The sequence below is a fragment of the Glandiceps talaboti genome, chromosome 2 (assembly GCF_964340395.1).
Source record: "Glandiceps talaboti chromosome 2, keGlaTala1.1, whole genome shotgun sequence".
NCBI lineage: Eukaryota > Metazoa > Hemichordata > Enteropneusta > Spengelidae > Glandiceps > Glandiceps talaboti.
The window spans coordinates 23,327,529-23,352,266 of record NC_135550.1 but is presented as its reverse complement, the minus strand read 5'-3'; the positions used below and the strand labels follow the sequence as shown (position 1 = coordinate 23,352,266).

Sequence of the window (24,738 nt, the reverse complement as noted above, 5' to 3'; positions counted from 1 at the left end):
TAAAATACTTTTGCCGCAAGTTTCTAAGTTTTGCCGTGGTACTTATTAGTGTTTGCTTGTCAAAAGATTTAGTTTGTGTTGTTTTCAAACCGAGTTTTGTGCGTCCATTGATCTAGTATGCATTGTTTACAAATTAGTTTTGTGCTTCCATATATTTAATTTGTGTTGATTCCAAATTAGGTTTTGTATGATTAAAATATTTTTCCAAACTGAGATTTGCACGTTCACAGTTTTGTTACAAGTGTCGTTTCAAATTAAATTGTGCATGTGAAAAAATGTTTTGCCGTCGAAATTTAAATTTAGATGTGAAGTTTTTGTGCTGAAAATTTGTGTTGTGCCTTGTCACTTACGCCGAAGTTACGGGGCACCATGGAAGAATCACACTTCCATGGGGACACCATATAATCTCATATTTACACAGGCGAGAAAGCGACGCGATCTCCAAGCACAAGCCTTCTAAACTTTCGCAGATCATCACTGACAGCAGACTAGTTACATAAGTTAGTAGCTAGTCTAGTCCTGTTTGCAGACGGAGTTGACACCACGTACCACAGACCGGATGGCGTACCCACTCGACGAGTCGATTTATCAGTGTGTATGTATCAGTATGTTGTTTTTACCTCCCACATCACACTGAGCATTCCATCTGATTTCCATGGCATTACAAGCCGATGGTGGGAGGAAGATATGCGACAGTTGACTTACCTCTTTGATGTGATTTATATGAGTACCAGCACAATCATCCACATCTACTGTTACCCAAGGTTTTGCAGTAGTACTCGGATTATATCTACTTCGATTTCGTACGAATATCCTCATGGTTGTCTAAAAATTGAGATGTTTTCAATCCCGCGCGCTGACTACCGTCGAAGTTCATGAAGTTGTGAGACGTCTAGCGTGATCACTGATTGGCTGATTCGAAAAGGTCGCTGATCAATGAGGTCAAAACTATGGAACATACCATTCTTACATGGGGATCTACACTGGAAGCGAGAGAGAGAGAGAGAGAGAGAGAGAGAGAGAGAGAGAGAGAGAGAGAGAGGGGGGGGGGGCATTTAGCCTATCTGTCATCATTCGACTTCTTTTTCATCGATATAATTGACAAAATATATTTGAAACCTGCCACTCTAAATAGACAAACAACTATTGTTTGTTTTTTTAATTAATGTAGATTCATTGGAAACAGAGCTACATAAGTAGACTGACACTGGTCCCCTGAGCGATATTCATAGCTACTTTTGACACAAATTTACTTTGATTTCATATTGGTAAATTTAGTTTTTTCCCCTTTGCACGTGTTTCAAAAATCGTTTAGTGTTCCAAAGATAAGCTAACCCTTCATTCATTTACATGTAAGGTGTGTATAGTGGTTTTACACAATCTCCACATAACTTGCTGTCTTGCAAAATGAAATCAACACATAACAGTCAATTACAGTTCATTGGAATACTACAAGCTTGAACAAGATAGAGATAAGCAACAAACAAGTTTCACACCTTACATCACTAACTTTTTAGACAGGAAGTATTTGAACAGTTCAATGCATTGACAGTGTCAGATAACATATATACTGCTTCCAAGGACATTAGCCGATTCTGGTTCTGATGCCAACTGGGAATCTGGGCACTGAGTGGATGAGTACTGAAAAGTCACACTACCTCATATATATGATACAAGGTCACTCAAGTTACCAGGTGTGTTACTTGTGAGATGGCCATCCCAGGGAACTGAAAATCCTCTATGTTCCAATACAATCATCACAAAACAATCAATAAAAGACTGCCCAAATGTCTAACTGTTTCTGCTAGTCATTTAGATCTATTTCTTAACTATAGATAAATGATGAAGCAGACTATGGAAACAACTAGTACACAATGTCTTACTTTCTGCTCTCAGCAAGAAGGGAGATAGAATGCATGCAAGAAAAACAAAACGATTGAAGTGTTGAAATAACAAACCATTTTATTATTTGTTGTGATGGAATGTAACAGCTAGTGATTACACACCCCTTTAAACCTCCAATTTCTAACCCCTGAATCTGACCACAAACTCTCAAACTATTTGCTCACTGAGGAACTGCATTTTTGTCAAGTGTATACCTTGTAGCTATTTCATTGTATTTTAGGGACAAAGTGTTTTCTTCACTTATTAGCTTTGTCATCTAACTATTTCTAATATTTTCTGTGCAGAAGGGTAGCACATACCACATCATCACCACTTTAGTCAAGAGGGACTGAAAAGTCTGAATGTCACACTAACTCAATATAGGTATCAGCTTTTATTATGAAATCATTCAAAAATTGAAAATATGGAATTACAAAAACAAAAGATTGAAATGACAAATTTCTTTCCCATGTTTAGAAAGGATAACTAGTACATAGAATTCATCTTGTCAATTTAACTGTCCTGTTTCTCTTCAGCAAACTTTTCAAACATTCCTTGGTATCTGGCCTTTTCAGCTTGCTGCCTTTTAGTGATTGCTGAGTCACATAGTTGTAAATACTTCTTGATATTTGGATCTAAAATGACAAAAAAATGTAATATAAAATTAATGTGAGTATGAATATGAATACTGAGAATACATACATGTACTTGTTTTCAATGACACCATACTAACCAATATATCTATGTGTAATACTGTAATACTATTACAATACTGGCAACTGTTAGTATCCTAACAGTATGTAGTCTATTTCTGAAGTTTAAGACAACAAATTCAACTTTCATACACTCATGCTGTATGCAAATCTGTAATGTAAGTGTTTTTTCTAGCGTTGGAACAAAAAATGGGAAATCTGGTACAACTTGCACAGATTTTCTGTATTTTGTACCATCATTTGTTGGGAGCCTTAGTCAAAAAAACTTTGGGTACTTGGGAATACAGAAAGTCATTTGAAATGAAAGTACAAAAAGTAGTACATAATCGAACACAATGGTTTCAGTTGATGATTTCAGAACATAAAATATCAGGACTTTTTTTTGTCAAACAACTCTGTGACCTGTTTTGTAGCTTCACAATCACTGAATGACAAGACAACACCATTAATCCTCTTTCTCTGAGTACCATAAGAACATCGTTACAACACGGGAGGAAGAAGATTAGCTTTAATAACTTGCCTATATTTCCTTTACAGTGACTTTTAGCTTTCAGTAGACTCTCCTTGGAATCTTCATAAGCATTGATGTGATAGAGGACTATACCTCGTCGATATAGAGCCTTAACGTTGTCTGGTTTCTGTGATAATACACAGTTACAATAATGTAATATCTTCTCATAATTTGGATCAGGCACCTGAAGAAGACATGCTGTATATGAAGGTATAATGAAGATTAGAAAATAAGAATTAATCAGATATTTTTCATCAAGCTAAGGGGTTAATATCAGACCCTAATAAAATTAATAAAATAATTAATACAATTTGTATCTAGTGGTCAGGTGTACCTATGAAATTCATCAATATGATGAGGGTCAAAACAGATCAAAAGTTCAATGCTAAAATGTTAAACTTCTTGTGTGTTACAACCTTTGTAATCAATTTGATCTACCAAGCTGATGAACATTTTTGATCAAATTTGAATCATGTACCATGAGTGAAAACAACATTTTTGCTCCTAATATGAACACCAATGAGGTCCTCCCCACTTAGTGATTAAACATGCATACATAATTTTGTTATAATCATACAAAGTAGCCTATCATTCATTGACAATTTCCTGGAACAAGCACTGACTGGGATATCTTTCACTTTCACGTAAATTTAACATACAGGAATGCCTGTTAAAAACACAAGAAAACATTGGCTTGCCTAGGGGAACAGTGAATATAAAAGTGCCTGGAATTATAAATGGGCTCTATAAAGCTGCTCGCACACTACAAAGACTTTTGCTGGCTACCTGCTAAAGCAGTTCTCAAGTGGCTGCTCACAGAAACCACTGAGGTGCTACAGGTTCAGAAACATTTTTTGACACTGGCAATCCACTGCCTGCCTGCCTATCTACAAGGATCAAAATGCTTTGATTTTTGCCTGCGTATTTTTTCAAATGCTGGTTGATCTCATATAGTGTGTTTGCTTTGTGGTATACTGCCAGTGGATCATCAAACTCAGACCCATTGAATCCACTCCCGAGTGAAATGATTTCAAACCATACAAGTGTACACAAATGAAACGATTTCCTACCTGCAAGATTATTGTATAAGTCTGCTTCCACACTTTTCACACGTTTTTTCAATTCTTCTGACATTTCTGATTGTTGCCTTCCTGTCTGTGACTGTTCTAAGAATCCCATGTTTTGTTGCAGCAACTGTAAGTCTTTATTACTTTCGATTCCCTTTAAGTACAATAGTCCTCTGTGATATTTCCCTATTGCAGATTTGTATTCTTTGTTCTTATAACACTGATTTCCTTTCATTTTAAAGTCTTCAGCTTTGGTAAAGTAATCTTCAGGGTTTTTGACAGGTGTCCAGCTTGAATCGTTAGCAGTTGCACTTGTACCACCTGTTTCACTTTTTACTCCACTCGCTGCCATATTCACTGGTAGGACACTTTCAAGTTCTCACTAAATGAAATTTATCTGGGCATCTGTTGAGAAATATGGCACCGTTTTATATCAGACAAAGCATGGGCTTTGAAGACCAATTAGGCTGTACAAGACAAGTCTGCAAGTTCAATTTCTGGTAAATCATAAACATAAATTATAAATGAGCTGCAATGTGAGCTGTGTGATTTATTTCATGGAAATGTATTTACTATCTTACAAGCCCCTGTGTCATCAACGATATTTGTTTGTAGTTATATGTAAAAGTAACAAAAATACTTTCAATAAACTATAATTCATAACGATTGACTCAACAGAACCTTGCTGTCAATGTTTTTATTCTCATTATCATTTTAGGTAAAATTTCATGCTGTGAGCATTTGTACCTACGAAAATTAATTCAGTCATAACCACGTATACTACTGCATACTTTCAGCAAAGCATTACATGTATGTACTACACTACAACGGACAAAGTGAACATAACGGTTACACGTCTGGTCTAGCGCATCGCTACTCTATCTATGACCTTGAAGTGAACGTTCAATAGCTTTTCTCATAGTGCAGCGCAGCATGCCCTTCAAACTGGCTGTGCAGCTGCAGATGTTCTACTCCGAACTATATAATTCACTTCTCACTTCCACATACGAGATTGTGAGCTATATTGGATATGTTCTCATCACATGTGGTGCATAACCTACCAGGTAAGCAGAGCAAATGTCCACGAAATACACACGATCCAGACTGCGCGTTTTAGGTTCTTCGACTTCCGCGATCCGCTCATTCAGATTTGTTATGGCACATGCGCAGTTAACTCAAGTACGACATATTCGACGATGTTCTTTTGTTTATATTCTCCGATACCCTGTCCATACAATACCTTTCGTACTTTCACATGTTTCATGTACAGTAGTTGCCTTCAGACGAAATTACGAACCCTTCAAATCATTCATACCATTTGTTTACAGTCACATAACAATTGTTTGCATTACTACTTAAAATCACTGGACTTCAGAAAACACTGACGAAGTTACGGTGGAGCACTTCAAGGGAAAATCAAGGCAAAAAGGTAGTGTCACTTGTAAGACAAAATTTTGGTCAGTTTATTAAAAACGACTTTTCATGCACTGTCATTATTTTTATTTTTATTTTTGTTTTGGTGTGTGAACTAGGAAAATCGTGAACATCCTTTCCTAGAAGGCCGACAACACAGTGTCATGAAAATTGTGAGATAATTCCTTGTTCTATCAAGAGAGGGGGCTGTCTGCAGTCAATGCACTGGCAATTTCCTGTTTGTGTAGGTATAGGTATCAAATGACTTTATTCTGGTGCTCCTATGGGAGGCATTCAGCTCAGTTTCTAGACATGACTCAGATGTTACACTAGATTATATAACATATAATTATATTTCTATGTGAAACCATAGACACTCCACATGGAGGGTCTATGGTGAAACAAAAGGATCAACTTCCAAAGACCAAGTTACAGACTATGGCGTTTCATTGGGGCCTTTATTATGTACATCTTATTTGACTCGCCTCGACAACTTATTTGGCAACTCGACATCTTATTTGATTCGTCTCGACAACTTATTTGGCAACTCGACATCTTATTTGATTCGTCTCGACAACTTATTTGGCAACTCGACATCTTATTTGATTCGTCTCGATAACTTATTTGACTCGCCTCAACAATTTATTCGGCTCCTCGATACCTTATTTGCCTCAACAACTTATTTGGCTCCTCGATAACTTATTTGACTCGCCTCGACAACTTATTTGAGTCGTCATCTGCATATTCGCCATGTGTACATCTCATTCAAGTACTCTATCGCACGTTCTGCTGGTAGACCTAATTTGAACACCCCAAGTCACTGGAGATGTTTACCATGCCAAATAAGTTATCGAGCATCAGAAAAAGGAGTCGAGTCAAATGTGACATGTATTATTCTTCGAATACTTTTCAGTAGGCTAGAGGTACCGTTGTATCATGACCCGGAAATACATCAGACGGTATGCATACCACTCAGAAACCATACGTTGCTGCTCGAGAGTATCACAAATCTCACAATACAAGACACATCGTCATTATCCATATTTATATCAATAATCAGATATCGATCTGTGGAATATCCTAGAGGCATTCAATCAATTTGTGTCAGGATGGGTGAAACTTGAAAGAAGTGTTTACGTTCGTATGTCCACAATGAACTACGACTCGTACGACGACGACTACTACTACTACTACTAGTAATTGTAGCGAGGCACTGCCACAGGTAAGATTTTCGCCTATGTTTTCAATTGAAAACTAATTTGAAGTGCAGTGGTTATATTTACATAAACTATAGAATTTATATACTATTCCTCATATATGTAGCGTCACTTCACAATGTCAACGAAGGTGCTGACACTATTTTTGAAGGACCACCCTCCGCCTTCCCACATCCCAATCAAGTATTACATTGTGCCAGCAGTTTTGAAGTTGAAAGAAGCATCATTGCTATGTAGCACACATTTAACGAACTCACTTAGTTGTTGTATCACACTGTTGTTTATCATTTAAAAAAAAAAAACCATGTTGATAAGATACATGTCATATGTATACACAAACAGCTGGCACTGATTCAACACACATTCATACATCCCATAATGATCACATCACTTTTATAAGAAACAAATATAGAATACATGTGTGTAGTCTAGTGTTTGAATATGCTTTGCACTCCATGCACAATATAAACAGAAGTCTTTATAATTAATCATCTCTAATCTATGCTGATTAATTGTAATGTTTTTGTATTGCATGATAATATTGAGGATAAATCAATTGTCCCTAATCTTAATTGATTTTGAGATTCTCGTCCTAGAAATTATTGAGTAAAACAAACTGAGATTCACTGTGCCAAGTGTTTTCATGTGAAACAGAAATAAACATGCCATAGATGAATAGAAACAATATTTTACCATAGCTTATTTTGATATAGGCATAAAATATCTAATCAGTATTGTAGTAACCTGCTAACAAAATATCTATTTATTTTAGGTCCTGTATTGTCAGCACTTGATAAAGAAACCACTGAATCCATGAGTGATTGTTGAGATTGGTGGAAAGATAGTAGCAGCTCACTGATTACATGGCTGGTCTTGGTGAATGCTGTGCTCATGGTGTTAAACAAGCCTTAGATGAACCAAAATTAATTAACTGCAATAATAATTGATTAACTGCAACCACAGTTGCAGTTAATCAGGGTACAGACAATATTTTATTGCCATGGTCACAGTTACTCAGTCCACAGGCAATCTTATCATGCCATGGTTACACATGCTCAGTCTACAGACAATCTCACCAGGGTTGCAGTTACTCAGTGTACAGACAATTTTCAAGTTTTGCAATTCCAAAGTTTTATCATTTTCTAGCTCACCGTTTTCAGTACCTTTCTGCCATTTTTCACTGTAATAGAAAGGTGGAGTGCTTTGTTTAATCAATTTAATACATTTAGTTCTGATCTTGCTGGTTATTAAAGCACCCCATTTTTATGCAAAACCAGACATGTCTGTGAATTGTGTTTTGCATATTTTTGTGTGGTGATTATTTGTAAGAAGTTGTTTTTTGTGTGTAACAATTTAGCTGCATTATTATTTTAGCTTGAATTGAGGCATCTGTGAAAATCAAAAACAGCTACATTTGTAGACTAGACTGGGACAATGCCTACTGGTTACTTTATTAGTGACTCTGTGCAAGTCAGACAGTCACTGAACAATCATTGAAACTTAGTGTATGTCAGTCTCTGAATCCCAGTCTATGAATCCAGTTAAAAGAGTATGTGTTAGTTAATCAATGAAAATCGGTGTAAGACGGTTGCTGTATCCATTATGTAAAAAGTATATATTATAGTCAGTCATTGATAATCATTGAAACTCTACCCATGTCAGTCACTGAACTGGATTAAAATGGCCATATGGATATGAGGATTAGCTATTTATTTTGGATTTTAAATTTATAAAACAATGTGAAACAACATATGTTAAGTCCTTTGTTTGTAACTCAAATTCTGAAAGATTAATAAATGTATAACATGTTTGTTATTGTATGTACAATATCAAACTTTTTACACATTATTTTAGCTTTTTACAATGTAATGACTTACATAGACTTGGTCAGTATTATTTCACATTGAAGGAAGCCATGATAACATTGTTTCATAAATTAACAATTCAAAATAAATCCTCATCCATGTATGGCCACTTTAAGGTAGTGTGTATGATTATAGACAAAAATAGCTTGACTGAAGAATTGAAGAGTCTTTTCCTGTGTATTTTAGTCACATCACTATAAAGCAGATATGTGTGTATGCTTTTCTTTAGTGCAATCATACCGTTTCCATGCTATAAACAGTCTAGCATGTTCAAGGTAGTGGTAATCTGCTGTATTCAAAGAATTCTATAAGAAGAACCTATGGAAATCAAGATGGTGGACAATTTGAATTCATATGATTTATCCTCAGTATATTAGTGTGAGCAGCACATTCTACACTGTTGTTACAGTACTTTACTTGAGGATCTGTAGACTGAAAGATCCAGTCTTGTGTAAACTCCTTCATTACATCTGAATGGAATATTGAGTTGCTGCCCTGCAGCTTTATATCCTGAGAATTTGACATGTGTTACTGTTGTTGACTGTGAATGATCATGTAATATTCTGATGTAATACTTACCTTGTTGGGTATGCAAGTTTTTTATATTAAAATATAATTTTCAATTTGATTTATTTCATGTTTCTATACATTATGTAATGTAATGTAATGTAATGTAATGTAATGTAATGTAATGTACTGTAATGAAATGTAATGTAATGTAATGTAATGTAATGTATGGGTGGGTGGGTGGGTGAATGGATGGATGGATGGATGTACATAGGGATGTAGCTAATTTTAAATGTAGCCAGTAAAATGTGAAACATAGGCAGTACTATATTATCTAAGAGTGAGACCAATGATGGAAATATAGTGGTTGAAACAATGATTTTGTAGAGAAATCCGTAAAAAAGGAGTATACTAACCATGCATCCACCTATGGACACATGCTCATATGTATAACTGTGTGTACATGTAAGTTAAGACAATGGGCCACAAGTGAAAATAGGAAGTTAAAAGGAGATAATGAGGGGTTATTTAGAACAACAACTACAACTGTGATTAACTAGAAATATTTATTTATAAGATGAACGCCTGGTGACTTACATTTCATCTTAGCTACTATGTCTACATACTGATGTGATAGGTGTTTAGTACTTTGGCCTTGTATATATTTCAAAACAACACAAATTAATAGGTATGCCCAATTTTATTCAAATATTGCTACCCTTAGTTGACTCTAATTACTAAATGTGGGTCTCAAAATACAGTGGACTCAGGCATAGGTGGCCATTACTTATAAATTCCCAAAGATTTTTTTAATTCTTCATTCAGCCAAAGAGAATACAAGTGAGTGAGTAGGAGTCACTACACAAGTAATGAAAACAACCTCTATAAGGGCACGAGTGTCATCAGTCAGCCTGAAGAAGCATCCATGAAAGGATACAAAACTGAAGTGCAGTAGGATGAAACAGGATACTTTGCCACAAACGATTCTAATTATGCTTTAAGCTAATCAAAAATTCAAGCCAAGTTTTGTCATTGCCAACAATACTTATTGAAATTTAGTAAATACTGTACATGTACCTTTCAACCAGACTGAATATAATACAGTCATTATTGTCGTGAAATTTAAGTCCGGTATAAAACTTCACCTTTTCATTATTAGCATCAATGGTTTAGTAAAAACAGTAAATTCTGTTGAGTCCGTCTCGGTGCATTTCTCAAATTATTAATCTCTATATATAAAGTCTCATTATCTCTGCATGAGAAATATCTGTACCACTGCACTGTCTGTGTTGAAATGGTGCGATGTCCCTCTTTTAAAGTCTCGGTGTCTATTAAACTCGCTACTGGTTTAATTTTATTGCTGGAAAATATGTAGAAGGGAACCTCTCTGATGTCCACTGAGTTTTTTTTCTGACCTCTGCATGGTTTGTTCATATCTTTCCATTCTGCCTGTGGATGGGGATTGTGACACTGTATGTCTCATGTGTAGAGAAGGAACTGGATTTGTCGAGTAATACAACTTTGAAGGCTGACCTGTCAACATAAAACATCAAACAGAACAATGTTGAGTCATCATTTTTAATCTCAAAATGAACATGAAAAAAACACTCAACATAGGAACCAATAGTTGAAATTGGTGACAGAATAGCTATGTAATAGAGCCCTAAGAAATAATAAGGTGTGTGTGTGTGGGGGGGGGGGGGTACTTTTTCCAAATGGGTCCTCAGGGAGGGCCATAGTTTAGAAAATGGAAATTGGTGTGAGGAGCAGAGTGGGTCTCACAGTAGTAATGGGGGAACAACATTACAAGATATTGGTAATAATGTGGTGGAGTTGAGATGTTGACCAATCAGCCCTGGGGTTGTCAGTTGTGCACTCCATCTAGGCTTTGGTAGTTCCGGCCTTCAGCTCAGCCAATAGATCAAAACACAGGCTTTGATACAAACACAAACTGTGATGCCTTTAAAAATTATCAATGTGGTGGGATCTTACTACAGAAAAATTATCTGTTTCTAGTGGGATTGAACCCAGGACCTCCTGACGACTAATCTTGAGCTCTAACAACTATGCCACAGAGAGGCAGTTAAAAATGTTTTTCATTAAAATCTTTTTACAGGGCATGGTCATTTGTTGGAGAAAGAAAATTGAGGGAGGGTCACTTTTTACATCCCCCCCCGGCTAAAAAAAAACATAAGTAGAATTACATGTTTCTCAATTTGACAACTTTCAGTTTGGATATTATTGCTTGCATTACCTGCAATGAATGTAAAACATTTTGGAATTGAAAAATGAAAATAAACACTACTACAACTTTACACTCTACAAAATGGAAAGGGAAATAACAACTCAAAATAACAACATTGGCATTTATCACTCATCATCATCATGTCCCTGTAAACAGATTCACTTGGCAGCTCAGTATCGCATGTATTAATCTCGTTACATTTTCACAGCTGGTTATCTGGGGACATGACCTTAAAAGTTCAAAAGGGTCAAGACAAAATTGTTGGTTCGAAAAAATAAAAACTTCCAAACACTATTTCACTTTCAGTCACTGATGACATTTATCATAATAATTTGTGTTATTTATCACTCAAACATTTGCCACTATTGCACTCTGTACTGAGCCTCAGTATAATACTCATGTAACTACACTAAAGTATGTGCAGACTATTCAACCAAAATTGTTGGGGCTGACAACTAACAGTTAAACAAAACACACAATTTAGTCAACATCAGGAATGTGCTAATGATTACAGTTTAAAGTCACTTGTGAGCTTAGGGACCTGTCAGTTTCTTCAGCCTGGAAGGGGGGGGGGGATTCTTAAATTGGGCCGACAAAAAGTCACTGACCCCCCTATCTGTAAAACCAAAAACAGGCTGACCCCCCGCCCCCATATATATATATATATATATATATATATATATATATATATATATATATATATATATATATATATATATATATATATATATATATATATATATATATATATATATATATATATATATGAAGTTTAATAGCATCTTGACAGTGAAAGGTATGGGAAAACTTTAGCAGGGAATATGTATATCTCATTGGGGGGGAGGGGGGTCCTATGGGGTCTATAAGCCCTGGAGGTTTTTTACTTACATCTTGACAGTAAGAGGGGAGGAGCTTGAGACTGGGATATGTCCATCTCATGTGGGGGGGGGGGGTGTCCAAGGGGGTCTCCCTCTAGAAGCCCTGGAGGATTTTTACTCTTATAAAAGCCATTTTTTAGGCTATTCAGACCCTTTCAAGCAATAACTCAATCCATGCTTTACAAGACAGTACCATCAAGTATCAGAAACTATTCTTTATAACTTACATAGGGTTGAAATATGTTCTTAAAGTTAAACAGTTAAATGGCATCATTAAATACATGTAGTAAAGGTCAGCACATCTACTGGTAGTATCATTGGTAGGGGAGATTTGGAGTTTAAGGCAATGTTAGACTACCTTGGCAAACATTTCACATCTTTAAAAGACAATATCATCTCAAATTACAATTGGGTGAAAATATTTAAGAAAAGTTCAATACCATTATGACAGGTTGTTGGTGCATCTGATTGTTGGTTGAATGCAAGAGTGGCCTCTGGGGGTGAGGGAGTCCTTGGGGTTTTCCCCCTGGCAGATCTGCAGTTTTTGGCTTCTATTAAGACAATGTTTAGGTTATTCATTGCCTTTGAGGTAATATTTCCAAGCTTCGAATAGCTAACGTAAATGTAAGTTTTAAATGAGTTTCCCATGTCACATAAAAATGGCCCTGTAACATTGGTATAGTGGCATTAATATTGCATGTACAGTAAAGTCACTGGTATGTTAGAGAACTTTAGGAATTGTCATACCGAGTGTATAATAGAAACTGGAATCTGATGAGATGTGGTGATTTGTAGTGTCAATAACATGTAGTGTCCAAAATAGAAAGTGTATTAATCCCTTCTGACAAGTTCATAGTGACGAGTAAGGAACATTTTAGATTAACTTCTTTTATAAACTATCTATGAAGATTACCATTACAAAACCTTCAAGTTCACTTTTGCCCCAAAGTGCAATATAAGTGAAGCACTGATTGTGAAACAGCCAAGCATTTACATGACATGTTCTGTAACTAGTGTGGTAGCTAGGTAATACATGTATATGTATATTTATTGTTATGCGTGAACTAATAAGAAATATTAAAGAAATCATGTAAGAAACAGGGAGAAGAACAAATATTGACATGTACCACATTTCAGACAAGGCTATATGCCATTGTAGAAAGAGGATTTTTTTCTTCCATCACAATCCAAAACACAATGACCCCCTATCCACAATTTTGAAAACAGCATGACCCCCCCCCACTGCCAATTTCAAAAACAGGGTGACCCCCTCCCCCCACCCCCAGGCCGAAGGAACTGACCGACCCCTTAATCCTATTCAAGAATGGTGATGGGTCATAAGTAATGGTGTAATTTGGTATTTACGATATTCAAAACTATTATCAATGCTGACGGTATATTTTGAATATGACGATGCCTGAATAGAACTATTAGCTCACAAGTGACACTGACTGTGCTGTGTCACCGTGAACGTACACAGAACGATCGTCAGACAGTAATAATGGACGGGATCACAACAAATAATTAAATAATAAATAGCGTATTGAATATTTAGATAAAGTTTAAATTTCTCTACCTGTGACAAAGTACATGTAATCTCCACAGACTAGACACGCGTGACGTATCCGATACTCTGTTGTTTCCTTCTCGAGATAAAGCGGTAAGCCATCATTAAGTCCTCTCTCCTCTCGGACAGCTCTGTTTGATCTCTTTCTCCAACATATTTAGAACGTATACTTTGGTTATATAACATTTACTTCCGCGTTTCCGGGTCAACATTGTGAGGACCCACCAGTCACTCTTCCAAAAAACTACACAAAACTTTGATGACGCTCTTTGACGTAACAGCAGATTTTGTATGACGCGAAGTGACGTTTGCGCAAGAGAGCACATATTTACTGAAGGGGAGCTAGGGATGCTAAAATATCGCCTACAAGAGAACGTCATACATGTTGACTAAATAAGTTATCGAGGAGCCAAAGAAGTTGTCGAGGCGAGTCAAATAAGTTGTCGAGGAGCCAAAGAAGTTGTCGAGGCAAATAAGTTATCGAGGAGCCAAAGAAGTTGTTGAGACGAATCAAATAAGATGTCGAGTTGCCAAATAAGTTGTCGAGACGAATCAAATAAGATGTCGAGTTGCCAAATAAGTTGTCGAGGCGAGTCAAATAAGATGTCGAGTGGCCAAATAAGTTGTCGAGGCGAGTCAAATAAGATGTCGAGTTGCCAAATAAGTTGTCGAGGCGAGTCAAATAAGATGTACATAATAAAGGCCCCAATGAAACGCCATATACAGACTGTATCCCCTCACTTTTGAATCTTGGTAGTCCTATTGTCTGTAAAATTATTTACTCAATGATTTATTTTTATTTGCACTTTGTATAAAACCTAATAAAAGTTTAACATGAATTTACTGTGAAAGTTTCAGATTTGCTCCTGAAAGTCAAAGTTTTTTAAGCATACATGGGGCTGTATAGGAACTGGTAGGAATTAACTGGATGTAGCACTTTACCCAAAGGGATTCATATTTAATAACGATGTAATTAAGCTCTGAAAGTAGAGTGTCAACATTATAAAAGGGTTATGACAGTGGCAAATCATCTATCGACAAGACAGACAGACCCGAACTAAAATTACTATTGCAACATGTTAATATAAGCTATCAATGGATGTTGATATAATAGTTACTCTCGGAGTAGGGTGGGTGTCTCTGATAACAAGTTTTCCTCTAGTGGCAGCACATTCAACCTCATGTCTAACCATAGACCCTACACTAACGTACTGGTTAGGTTTACTGGACTTCCAGTGTTTATACTGTCTTGAGTATAGGGTGATGATATCCACATCAAAGTAACCAAGGTACTACTTAAAACCTATCACATGCAACAACAATAGTATTAGTTTGTGTCTGTCTTAGTTTGCTATAGCTTGCTTTTTCCATCAGGTGGAATATAAGCAACTCTTTGACAAGAAAACCAATTCCATACAGACAGTAACACACACACACACACACAAAATACATTTTCAGGACCTTGACCTGTGTGTCATAATCAAATCTGCATGGAGAAGGTTATCACAAAGTAACACTAAGTATGGTACAGAACATACACATGTACAAGTGACAACTTGACCATTTCAAATAGCAATTTATTTGTTTTACAAACCTCCACTTTCAATTACAATCAATTGATTTAAACAACACTTGCTTGAATCATGCTTGGTCAAATGATATACAAAATTTGCAATATTTTACATCACAACACAACACATACATTGATACATTTGATGGCACAGTTCATAATTTTGCACAATTGTGCTCTTGTTTGGTGATTTGAGTATGAATTGAAGAATAAGTGTATGCCTCTGTCACTAAAATATTTTGGCAGGTTTGTCAGCAACCTATATGTCTACCTCGTTTTCATCTTGTTTTGCATCTTTTCTGAAAAATATTCACACATTTTGTTCATTGGTTACTGTTTCAGTTTCATCACTGCCCCAAACAACTGAGAACTGACCACAGAAATGAATGTATTAATCAAAACTGAATTTTCTTTTTAACATTTAGTCAGTCATGCACCTGTTAAGGTGCAACAGATATACTAGTAATCACTTGCATTTTTGTAAAGTTTTGCATTGTTGGTGATAAAATATTGGATAATTGTCTCATAAAGACTGACTTAAGAATGTATTCTTGTTTTGGATGTTTTGACACATTCATACAAAGTGAAACCCATTTATAGAGAAGAACAAAATACTTCTGAAAAGAGTGATCACCTGTAAACTAGCAAATAGTCATTCTGGAAAGGAGTGTTGATTGTTACAAATCTACAAATGCATGATTCTTTATAAAGTTGAACAATTTGACTACTATGTTATAACTTTACACCTCACGTAAATTACTACATTGAAGATTATCCAGTGGATATGTGTCTAAAAGCTATTGAGTTGCCTAATCATTTACATGTAATTATGATTTTTTTTCTTCAACAGAAATCACAGAATGTGACTACTGTATTGCAGTATAACTCAAAATATGCTTAGCCTATCCTGAAGCACTATGCAACATAATATAAATGCTTGAATTCCAATCACAAGTCATAATATGCACACATTTCAAAGCTTTACTGGCCAGGTTGATTTGCTACTGTCAACTCTTTTGAAAAGTGCAAATATCAACAATATCAGTATCATTGCAATTAATAACAGTACAAATCAATAACATGCTCTCAACATGTACTTGACCCGTGTGTGCAGAAAACTATCTCATATCAAACTTAATAGAAATATTGCATGATATTTGTGTCCATGCAATCTAAGTTAGTTTATACCATGCACCAGCCAGGTTCAACAAAAAATATGGAATATATACTCTGGTCATTCAATGTCATGACAACATATGTCTACATCATTGGTTCTGCTGTGTTCGAAATATGAGTCAAACATTCAAAATTGCCATTACTTTCCGTAATGTGTAAAAGATATTACTGGCCATGGTGTAATTATATTATTCCCAAAATTTTTCTTCATTCATTCATTCATTCATTCATTCATTCAGCCTTAGTGTTACTACTCATCTAGCAATTCTTAGTGACATGGGCCCCTTAGGTCACTCATATTTTTCTTGGCTGAACAAAGAAAAATATTGGGGAATAATATCTAATTCACTTGTAGTATGCAGGTGGAGATGCGTTAATCAAAAGGACAAGTTATAGCTTCAATTTACCCCTCAAATTTCAACCATTCAATTGTCAAATAAGTATATGTTTGACAACAACTTATACCATGTCACCCAGAAAGATTAATCATTGGTTCTACATTTGTAATATATTAAGTCAAGTGATTATAACGATAAAACTCATGTTGTTTCTTTGCTAAAACCCTTGAAATGTATTTTGAGGCAACTCTTACTTATTTGTGTGTTGAGAGTAGTATTTTATAATTCTACGACTAAATTCTTTTAACAATGTATTGTTTGTAAATGGTTTTGTAGTACCGGGTAGCTTTAGCCAAATTCAGTATTTCCTTATCATATTCATAATCTTAAAGATATACTAGTATAGAAGCTTTTTCCCCACCCCTTTTCTTTTTTCTAGAAATTTCAGATAGAACTACACTGAAATGTAAAAACATATGACTGATTATATATAGGGTATAATGATTGGTCTAATATATATGTCAGTTTACAATATTTATCCATAGCTTCACTTCCTACAATTACGTTCTGTGAAGCAATACAACCATTCCATTACAGTAACAATCATTACTGAAAAGTGGCGAGGATGAAACCTGTGGAGAAGAATATATTGGTGAAACAGAGAGGACTCTGAGAGCCAGAATATGTGAACATCGTAGGCGGAACTGCACATAATCAGGTCTCCAGACATCTATACAAGGACCACCCAGGTCATTCATTCGACCCAGATAATGTAAGAATTTTGGATCGTCAGTCTGGTTTAGGAGAGTGATTAAGGAAGAGATTCATATTTAGACTTTTACAACCTGTTATGAACCGTGATGGGGGACATTTCCAACTACCAAGAATTTTGGACAACTGTCTGAAGTCATGCATGTGCTGTAACTCCAGACAACACTGATGAAGCCATGGTGGATACCTGGCAAAAGCTTTGGTGAGCTACTTGAAAGTTTTGCATATATGTTGTTTATTTGTCTTTAGGCCACTGGCCAAAATGACAATTACATGATTTTATGAAAAACAGAAAACAGTATAATGGGTTGTAAAATGTTGTAGGAACGTATAAACTTATCAAGCAATATCAGGTGTCCATATAAATTTCTTGTCTTAATTCCATAGCTGTATAAACAAAGTTACGAAGATTCCTCAACACAGTTGTGGAATAAAAATAGACCTCAGCAAATTATAGAATTTAACACGTGTTTGAAAACGTCTATAGTAATTTGGTAGAAGACATCTTAAATTTTGATATAATGCTGGACATATGAGTGTAAAATGATATTCGTCTTCGATACCTTCTAAACATATTTCACAAATCCTATCCTCAATATCAATACCAGGATAGTGAAAATTTTCATGAAAATTATATGAAGTTAAATTCATGAACAATCATTAGGTTTTGTGATTCTGAGAATAACTCCATGGTTTCATTGCTATGGTTTTTGTTTTGTGGCTCTGCGTAACAACTCCATGGTTCCACTACTGTGACTACGGTTTTTGTTTAGTGGCTCTGCGTAACAACTCCATGGTTCTTCTACTGTAACTATGGTTTTTGTTTTGTTGCTCTGCGTAACAACTCCATGGTTCCACTACTGTAACTATGGTTTTTGTTTTGTGGCTCTGAGTAGTAACTCCTGCTGTGCTAACTCTCTTTGTCGTTTCTGTTCTTGAGACTGCAGCCATCTTTCACAGATATTTCTAACAGCAGTCTGTCCCACTCTCTGAGCAGCTGTGGCAATTCTCTTGACATCATCAACTCGTTCTGCTTGTACTGCTATCAAATAGGCTGACTTCAGCTTACTGCACAGTATGTATGCATTGATCTATAATAAAGAATTGGACAGAAATGCACTGTGCACTATCAATAAAGTTTCTTTATCCAGAAAAGTCAAAGCCCTTACAACACAACGTGCATGTACATATTTGTCTCAAACTGCAAGCAAAGGTCAAACTTTCAGGAATCAATTGAATAAAACTTTTAATTCACACAACACCAGATACGTTATTTGGTGATGTTTACTGTTTGAGGGAATATTGATAGTAAACTTTCCATTGGTTGATGTTCTACTGGCTTCAATGATTGTCAACAATGATAACATAAATGATAAGAGAAGCCTTGGTTTGTATAAAATCACTTGACCTGAACTGAATACATCAACTGAAGTTCTGGTGAACCACTCCTCCTGCTGCAAGTCATATTTTATACAATATCATAAATGTATGAACTAGAGTAACACTTAATTGCAAACAAATTGTATGAATGGAAGTTTATAATGCAGTCATGCAGTTCAAGCATTGAGCTTTTGATCTGTCAGAATAACAAATTCAAAAGTTTAATACAGCTGACCTCTAGGTGGCAGTATGTTGTTAGATGTTCACCATGTGCGTTACATTACATGACTATTTGCACATGATGTCTACCTTGTGTCTTACTAAAAGTTATATGGTATTGGTATTTCAAAGTCAAGAAATTCTATACACACCTTGCTTGTATCACTTTTTAACATCTTGATAAAGTTGTCCACTTCTTTGGTTTCACCAGCCTCTTCTACCATGATATTAATGCAGCTAGAGATGATATCATCACAGGTTTGGTCATCAGACAGACCTGTGTTTCTGACACATTGTAACATCTGTTGAATCTCTTTGTATTTATGTAGCTGAGCTAACTGTTTACCAGTGTGGATGTACACCAAAGAAGCTGGTAATCGGAAATCCTGTAATAATCATAAAAACAATAGTTCAGAGTTGTCACTTATGAGTTAACATGAGCAAACAACTGCCCCCTCCCCAGCCCTGCTTACAAATGAAAAAATTACTCTTGTCCTTCAATTTACTGTACATACGAGCAGTAATACATAGAACGCATCGCAAATTTTAAGTATTCTTTCCCTGTTGTTCAGACAAATAGTATAAATGTCAAATGTTCTTATACCATATACTTGATTGAGAATCTCCTAGAATAAATGGTAAAACTTTCTATCTCACCCGATTCTAAAAATCACAGAAGAATATATATATTCTGAAATTCAAAATGACTCAAACTAACACTGAGAGATACTATGATTAAAGTTGTTATAACATACTCAAATGACAACATCATCAAATATATACACGGTAAAATTTTCTTTTGTACCCCTTCTGGAGAAAGTGTACAATAGGTAGCAAATATGTTTTGAGCCACTTGACCATAAAGGCCTCCTGAAATTTACTCAATAAGAGTATTATAATTTTGAACATGGCTGAAATGTAAACTAGTTCTCCTTTCAGTTATAGAAGGCTGAACATTTTTATTTCATGAATTAGTTGTAAGTATCTGGTCAGGCCTATGTTATCATTGGAGAGTGGGTACATTAGGCAATCTACCCAAATAAACTTACCTGTATGATTCTGAAGGCCAGGGTAAACCCTTCAGATATGTTGCTACCACTGAGTAAAACCTGTCATAAATAAGAAGCAAGACATAGCTATTTTGGTCACTTCATATGTTACATTGTTCGTTTACTTCAAGAATACCTTCACTAAGTCAGAACCCTTTACCAGGTATATTTCTGTATCAAGCTTCAAACAAAATCTTTGTAAGTTAAATTGAACTGGGTATTAAGTGGCAGTCTTTATACTGCACTCATCTCAAAGTCTAAAAACTTGAAGGAAATTAGCCCCAAAATATTCAATTCAATATGCAGCACTGAAGTCAAAAACACTACATGTATTCCAATCAATGAAATTGAACATAGAAAAATATCAGGAATATCGTTGCCAATAGTGACTAACAATGTATAAAGAAACAGTGAAATATTGCTCTTAGGGCAACAAACTATGATGAAAACATCTCAAGTAAATTAACTCGACATTCATGTGCCTTGTGCAACTTCAGTACTGCATACCAGAGGTGTATATATATGATAGAAGTAAGAAAGTTGGCAGATCACGATATTTACATCCTGAACAATAAGTGGAGACTATTAAACCAAAGGAACCTCAGCCAAACAGAAGAGAGTACATAAATGACAGAACTGAGAAAATTTGCAGATCATGAATGGATATTATGAACACAAAGTGGAAACTTATCAAAGCTACCTAAGTCTAAAGAAAGGGGATACATAAGAGATGCAGGCAGATGAAATGAACACAAAAAGGAAACTTACCAAAGTGACAACCTCAGCTTTGACTTTATTGTTACCAAATAATGTAGGAAGTCCTTTCTTGGGAGCAGAGAGCTGACGTGCACCACTACCTTTACCTGACTGACATCGATGTAAATACTTGGTCACATCAATTTGAAGGGTAATTGTGTTGATATGTCTACATATAAAATTAAACAAACAACTCAATAATCAGTAAAAACATGTTTTGTCTTTAATGTTTACAGCCTGTAATATTCACATTCAAGAGTGAAGCTAAGAATGAACAATTCCCTTCAGGTTATTATTCTCTGTCATTTTGCAGCTTGTCATTATCTCTGAGGCATAAAAACGAGAAGTTAACAAATTTACATGATCAAGCAAATAGCTAGTCCCTATACGGTATAGTTACAATTTTAATACAGTATAGCAAAAGATGAGCATTCACAGGTCAATTTTTACTTGTTCTATTTTTCATTAAAAACATTTCTGAAAACCTAACGTTTGTGTTTTTGATTGATATTCCTAGAACATTAACCATTTTTCATCAAAATAGAGAAATTGAAGGTTTGAGAATATGAAACTGTCAGGCAACATTTTGTTAGACATTACCTTTGTGAGTTCTGAATATGACAACACTGTACAAAGCTGATTCCATCTGTACTAGGAGTTTCAGCATTACAAGTTGGATTATTCCATTTTGATGAGGGATGGTGTATGGAATGTAATCTAATAAGTTCTGATAGTAACAACACAAATTTGTTTCCAGTTGTAGTTTCAGCAGTACAAATTGGACTATTCCATTCTGATAAAGGGGTTTATAAACTAGCTGATCTGATACCTACTTTGTAAGTTCTGAGGGTGACAACACTAATCTGATTCCAGTTGTAGTTTCAGTACTGCTTGTTGGACTACTCCATTCTGATAAAGAGGGTTTCCTGCCTCCAACTGCCCCAGCTTTGTGACCCATAACCAAGTTCTTGTCATTCAAAACATCCTTCAAATGAGTCTTGGCATTGTTGAGATGGTGCAGTCGATCAAACAGGTCGGCGTAGGATACAGCACCAGTTTGGAAAAACTTTATACAAGTCATTGCTGCCCGAATGTAATCCTAATGGACACAAGTACAGTGTTATCAATATTGTTGTTTCACTCTTTTTTGTACAAAACTTACACTTTGTACAAAGACTAATGTGATATGATATAGTTAAAGAGCTATCCTTGACCAATGGATACCAACATGTAGACTAAATAAATATCGTGAGAATGAATGTTCATGGACTCTGGGTTCATTCTGAGTAATGAAATTTCTACTCACAGAGTCAAAAAATTCTTGATAGCGAATCCCAAATTTTCATTGATGTCTCATCAGCATTGTCAGGGGTATACTACAATGGGCTACTGTCACATGTCTCGAAAGAGATTTGAAATGAGTTTGACAGAAACAGATGGTGACAACACTAAGTGTGAGGATTGTAACTCTGACTATATTGGTGAGACAGCTAGACCACTGGGAACATGTTAGTGGTCGTCAACCATTATCAGCTATAGGAGAACACTTGAAGATGTCACAACATAAGTGTCTTCATGTCATGAAGAGTGTCAAGATCTTGGGACAAAGAAGAGCAACTTTACAGATGCAGATTGAAGGAAGCCATATGCATTCATCTAAGGAAGCTGACTCTAAACCTGGATGCAGGCATGGAGATCTCTCAAGCTCAAAATACGTGTGACACGGGACAATAGCCCATTGTAGTACACCCCCGACGATAAATAAATATTGCCATACATACCTTCATAAAAATCTGGAAATGGTAGAGGACATGTGAATATGATTTCCTGTTGAGATAGCGACATGTAGCATTTAGATACAAGGTCCATTTCTCTAAGGATGGGTCATGTTGTTGCATTTGTTCTTGCAGAGTTGACAAGTCTCCCTTCTTGATGTAGGGCAGTAATAAGCCTTCCATGAATACGTCAGCTGAACAATGCTGTGTAACAAATAATGACATAACAAAACAAGAAACATTGCTAAAATACTTTAAACATAGGATATTTCGGCCACAAGAAAATTGTGAAATTTTAGTCTTGAACTTGTTCTTAAAGACTACTTTTTATGACTTGGTAAGCCCAGTGCACTGTTTATATACTAATGAGACATTTCAGTCACTACTTACTGGTATTTTCATATTTTTTTTTTCCAGGAAAATAGGCGAAAATAATTCATACATGACAAGGAAATGTACAAATGACATTGATTAGTGTGGTACAAGATGAAGCCATTCAAAAGTTTCATTCGGATTTATTAATAAATAGGGGAAAGGTATGACATCTGGTGTCTGTATTGTTTAAAGTATAATATGGAATCAACCAGAAAACACAGGATATATTTTCTAATCATGCTATGTCACAACATTATGATGTAGAAGGCTATAAACTCACCATTTCAATAATGTACTGCAGTGCTTGAGGTAAATATTTGTGCTTTCTGTAGAATTCTACCACAGTAAGATGATTACCATAGGTTTGAAGGTAATAGATACACTCGTCAAAGCTGCATTTATCGATCTCATTCTGAATAAGAAAGCCCTGCATGGACAAAATCATTACAGTTCATAGCACTTTAACTTTCTTTAACTTCTCATCAGGTCTAGGAGTATGTATCCTTTATACATGAAATGATGCATTATGAAAGCATTATACTCATCAACACCTGGGACAGAGTGAGTTATGATAACATGTAACATAACAATCATGAACTGTAAACAAAGCTGAAATTGCTACAACAACGATACACATGAATATACACACAGACAAACATCTACACCCCACACTACCACACACACACACACACACACACACACACACACACACACACACACACACACACACACACACACACAGACACACACCTTGTAGTTTCAGATAAAAGACAAAAGATAGAAACATAAAGAGATGAAGACTGGATAGAAGGCTATAATCCATATGACTTTGTCTCCCGAGTCCTTGACATCAGAGCTATACTGTAACATTGACATCAAGAAACTCACAATCTAACAATACAGCATGGTTTATTTAAAACAGACAGTCAACTGATTACCTTGGTTGGATCATTAATTAAGTCTTTGATGGATGACAATGGGGCAAGTAATGCTTCAGTCTGGAAAGTGAAAAAGGTGAATTTATTTATAATTACATGAAATTTACTGATTTTACAATATGTAATGGAGAAACCCAGAAACAATACGTACAAGTTACTTTTATTTGAAAATGACAACCACTCCACGATTTCCAATCTTAATTTCAGTTTCTGAAAGACAGTCATGAAGATGAAAAATGACAAACCATCACGTCTCCTGTTTATTTTCTTAATAAAATATTACATGTACTACCATTTTAGAATATGAAATAACCAAAAAAAACAACCCAATAAATAAGTAAGGTTATTCACAACTTTGTGGAAATGTTACAGTTCACATGATTGCAGGTGTAAACTTTAGCCACACACAGTAAATAGATTTCATACAGAACAGACAATGCAAAAGTGTTTACACTTATGACCACCTGAACTGTAACATTTGCACAAAGTTGTCAATAAACTTATTCATTTATTACATTTATGGG

General features: G+C 35.5%; 2 protein-coding genes and 1 long non-coding RNA gene across 3 annotated transcripts in view; 1 reads left to right on the top strand and 2 right to left on the bottom strand.

The window, feature by feature from the left end:
* Positions 1–1,997: 1,997 nt before the first annotated feature.
* Positions 1,998–5,318, bottom strand: LOC144453540 (tetratricopeptide repeat protein 9C-like). Its single transcript, XM_078144853.1, has 4 exons — positions 5,237–5,318; positions 4,179–4,580; positions 3,118–3,306; positions 1,998–2,519 (listed from the first exon to the last, which is right to left on the bottom strand). Exons 2-4 carry the CDS (start codon positions 4,525–4,527, stop codon positions 2,398–2,400), a joined length of 660 nt encoding a protein of 219 aa, XP_078000979.1. The 5' UTR covers positions 4,528–4,580; positions 5,237–5,318; the 3' UTR covers positions 1,998–2,397.
* A 988-nt stretch (positions 5,319–6,306) lies between these two features.
* On the top strand, positions 6,307–9,298 carry LOC144453373 (uncharacterized). Its single transcript, XR_013482414.1, has 2 exons — positions 6,307–6,810; positions 7,578–9,298. It is a non-coding gene; the product is annotated as an uncharacterized LOC144453373 (long non-coding RNA).
* A 6,169-nt stretch (positions 9,299–15,467) lies between these two features.
* The window catches only part of LOC144445718 (zinc finger FYVE domain-containing protein 26-like), a 50,467-nt gene continuing 41,196 nt past the window's right edge, over positions 15,468–24,738 (bottom strand). The window contains exons 35-42 of the mRNA XM_078135364.1: positions 24,215–24,274; positions 23,557–23,703; positions 22,908–23,105; positions 21,960–22,225; positions 21,139–21,295; positions 20,371–20,430; positions 19,474–19,707; positions 15,468–18,813 (exon numbers count right to left, since the gene is read on the bottom strand). Of these exons, the coding sequence (XP_077991490.1) occupies positions 18,589–18,813; positions 19,474–19,707; positions 20,371–20,430; positions 21,139–21,295; positions 21,960–22,225; positions 22,908–23,105; positions 23,557–23,703; positions 24,215–24,274 (1,347 nt within the window). The 3' untranslated portion in view covers positions 15,468–18,588. The remainder of the gene's footprint in view (positions 18,814–19,473; positions 19,708–20,370; positions 20,431–21,138; positions 21,296–21,959; positions 22,226–22,907; positions 23,106–23,556; positions 23,704–24,214; positions 24,275–24,738) is intronic.

Excerpts from the sequence above, each read along its gene's own strand:
- LOC144453540 (XM_078144853.1), bottom strand. The coding sequence starts at position 4,527 with ATGGCAGCGAGTGGAGTAAAAAGTGAAACAGGTGGTACAAGTGCAACT. Across the intron at positions 3,307-4,178 it reads CTTATACAATAATCTTGCAG|CATGTCTTCTTCAGGTGCCT; the intron begins GTAGGAAATCGT and ends CTTCATATACAG. Across the intron at positions 2,520-3,117 it reads TCACTGTAAAGGAAATATAG|ATCCAAATATCAAGAAGTAT; the intron begins GCAAGTTATTAA and ends TTGTCATTTTAG.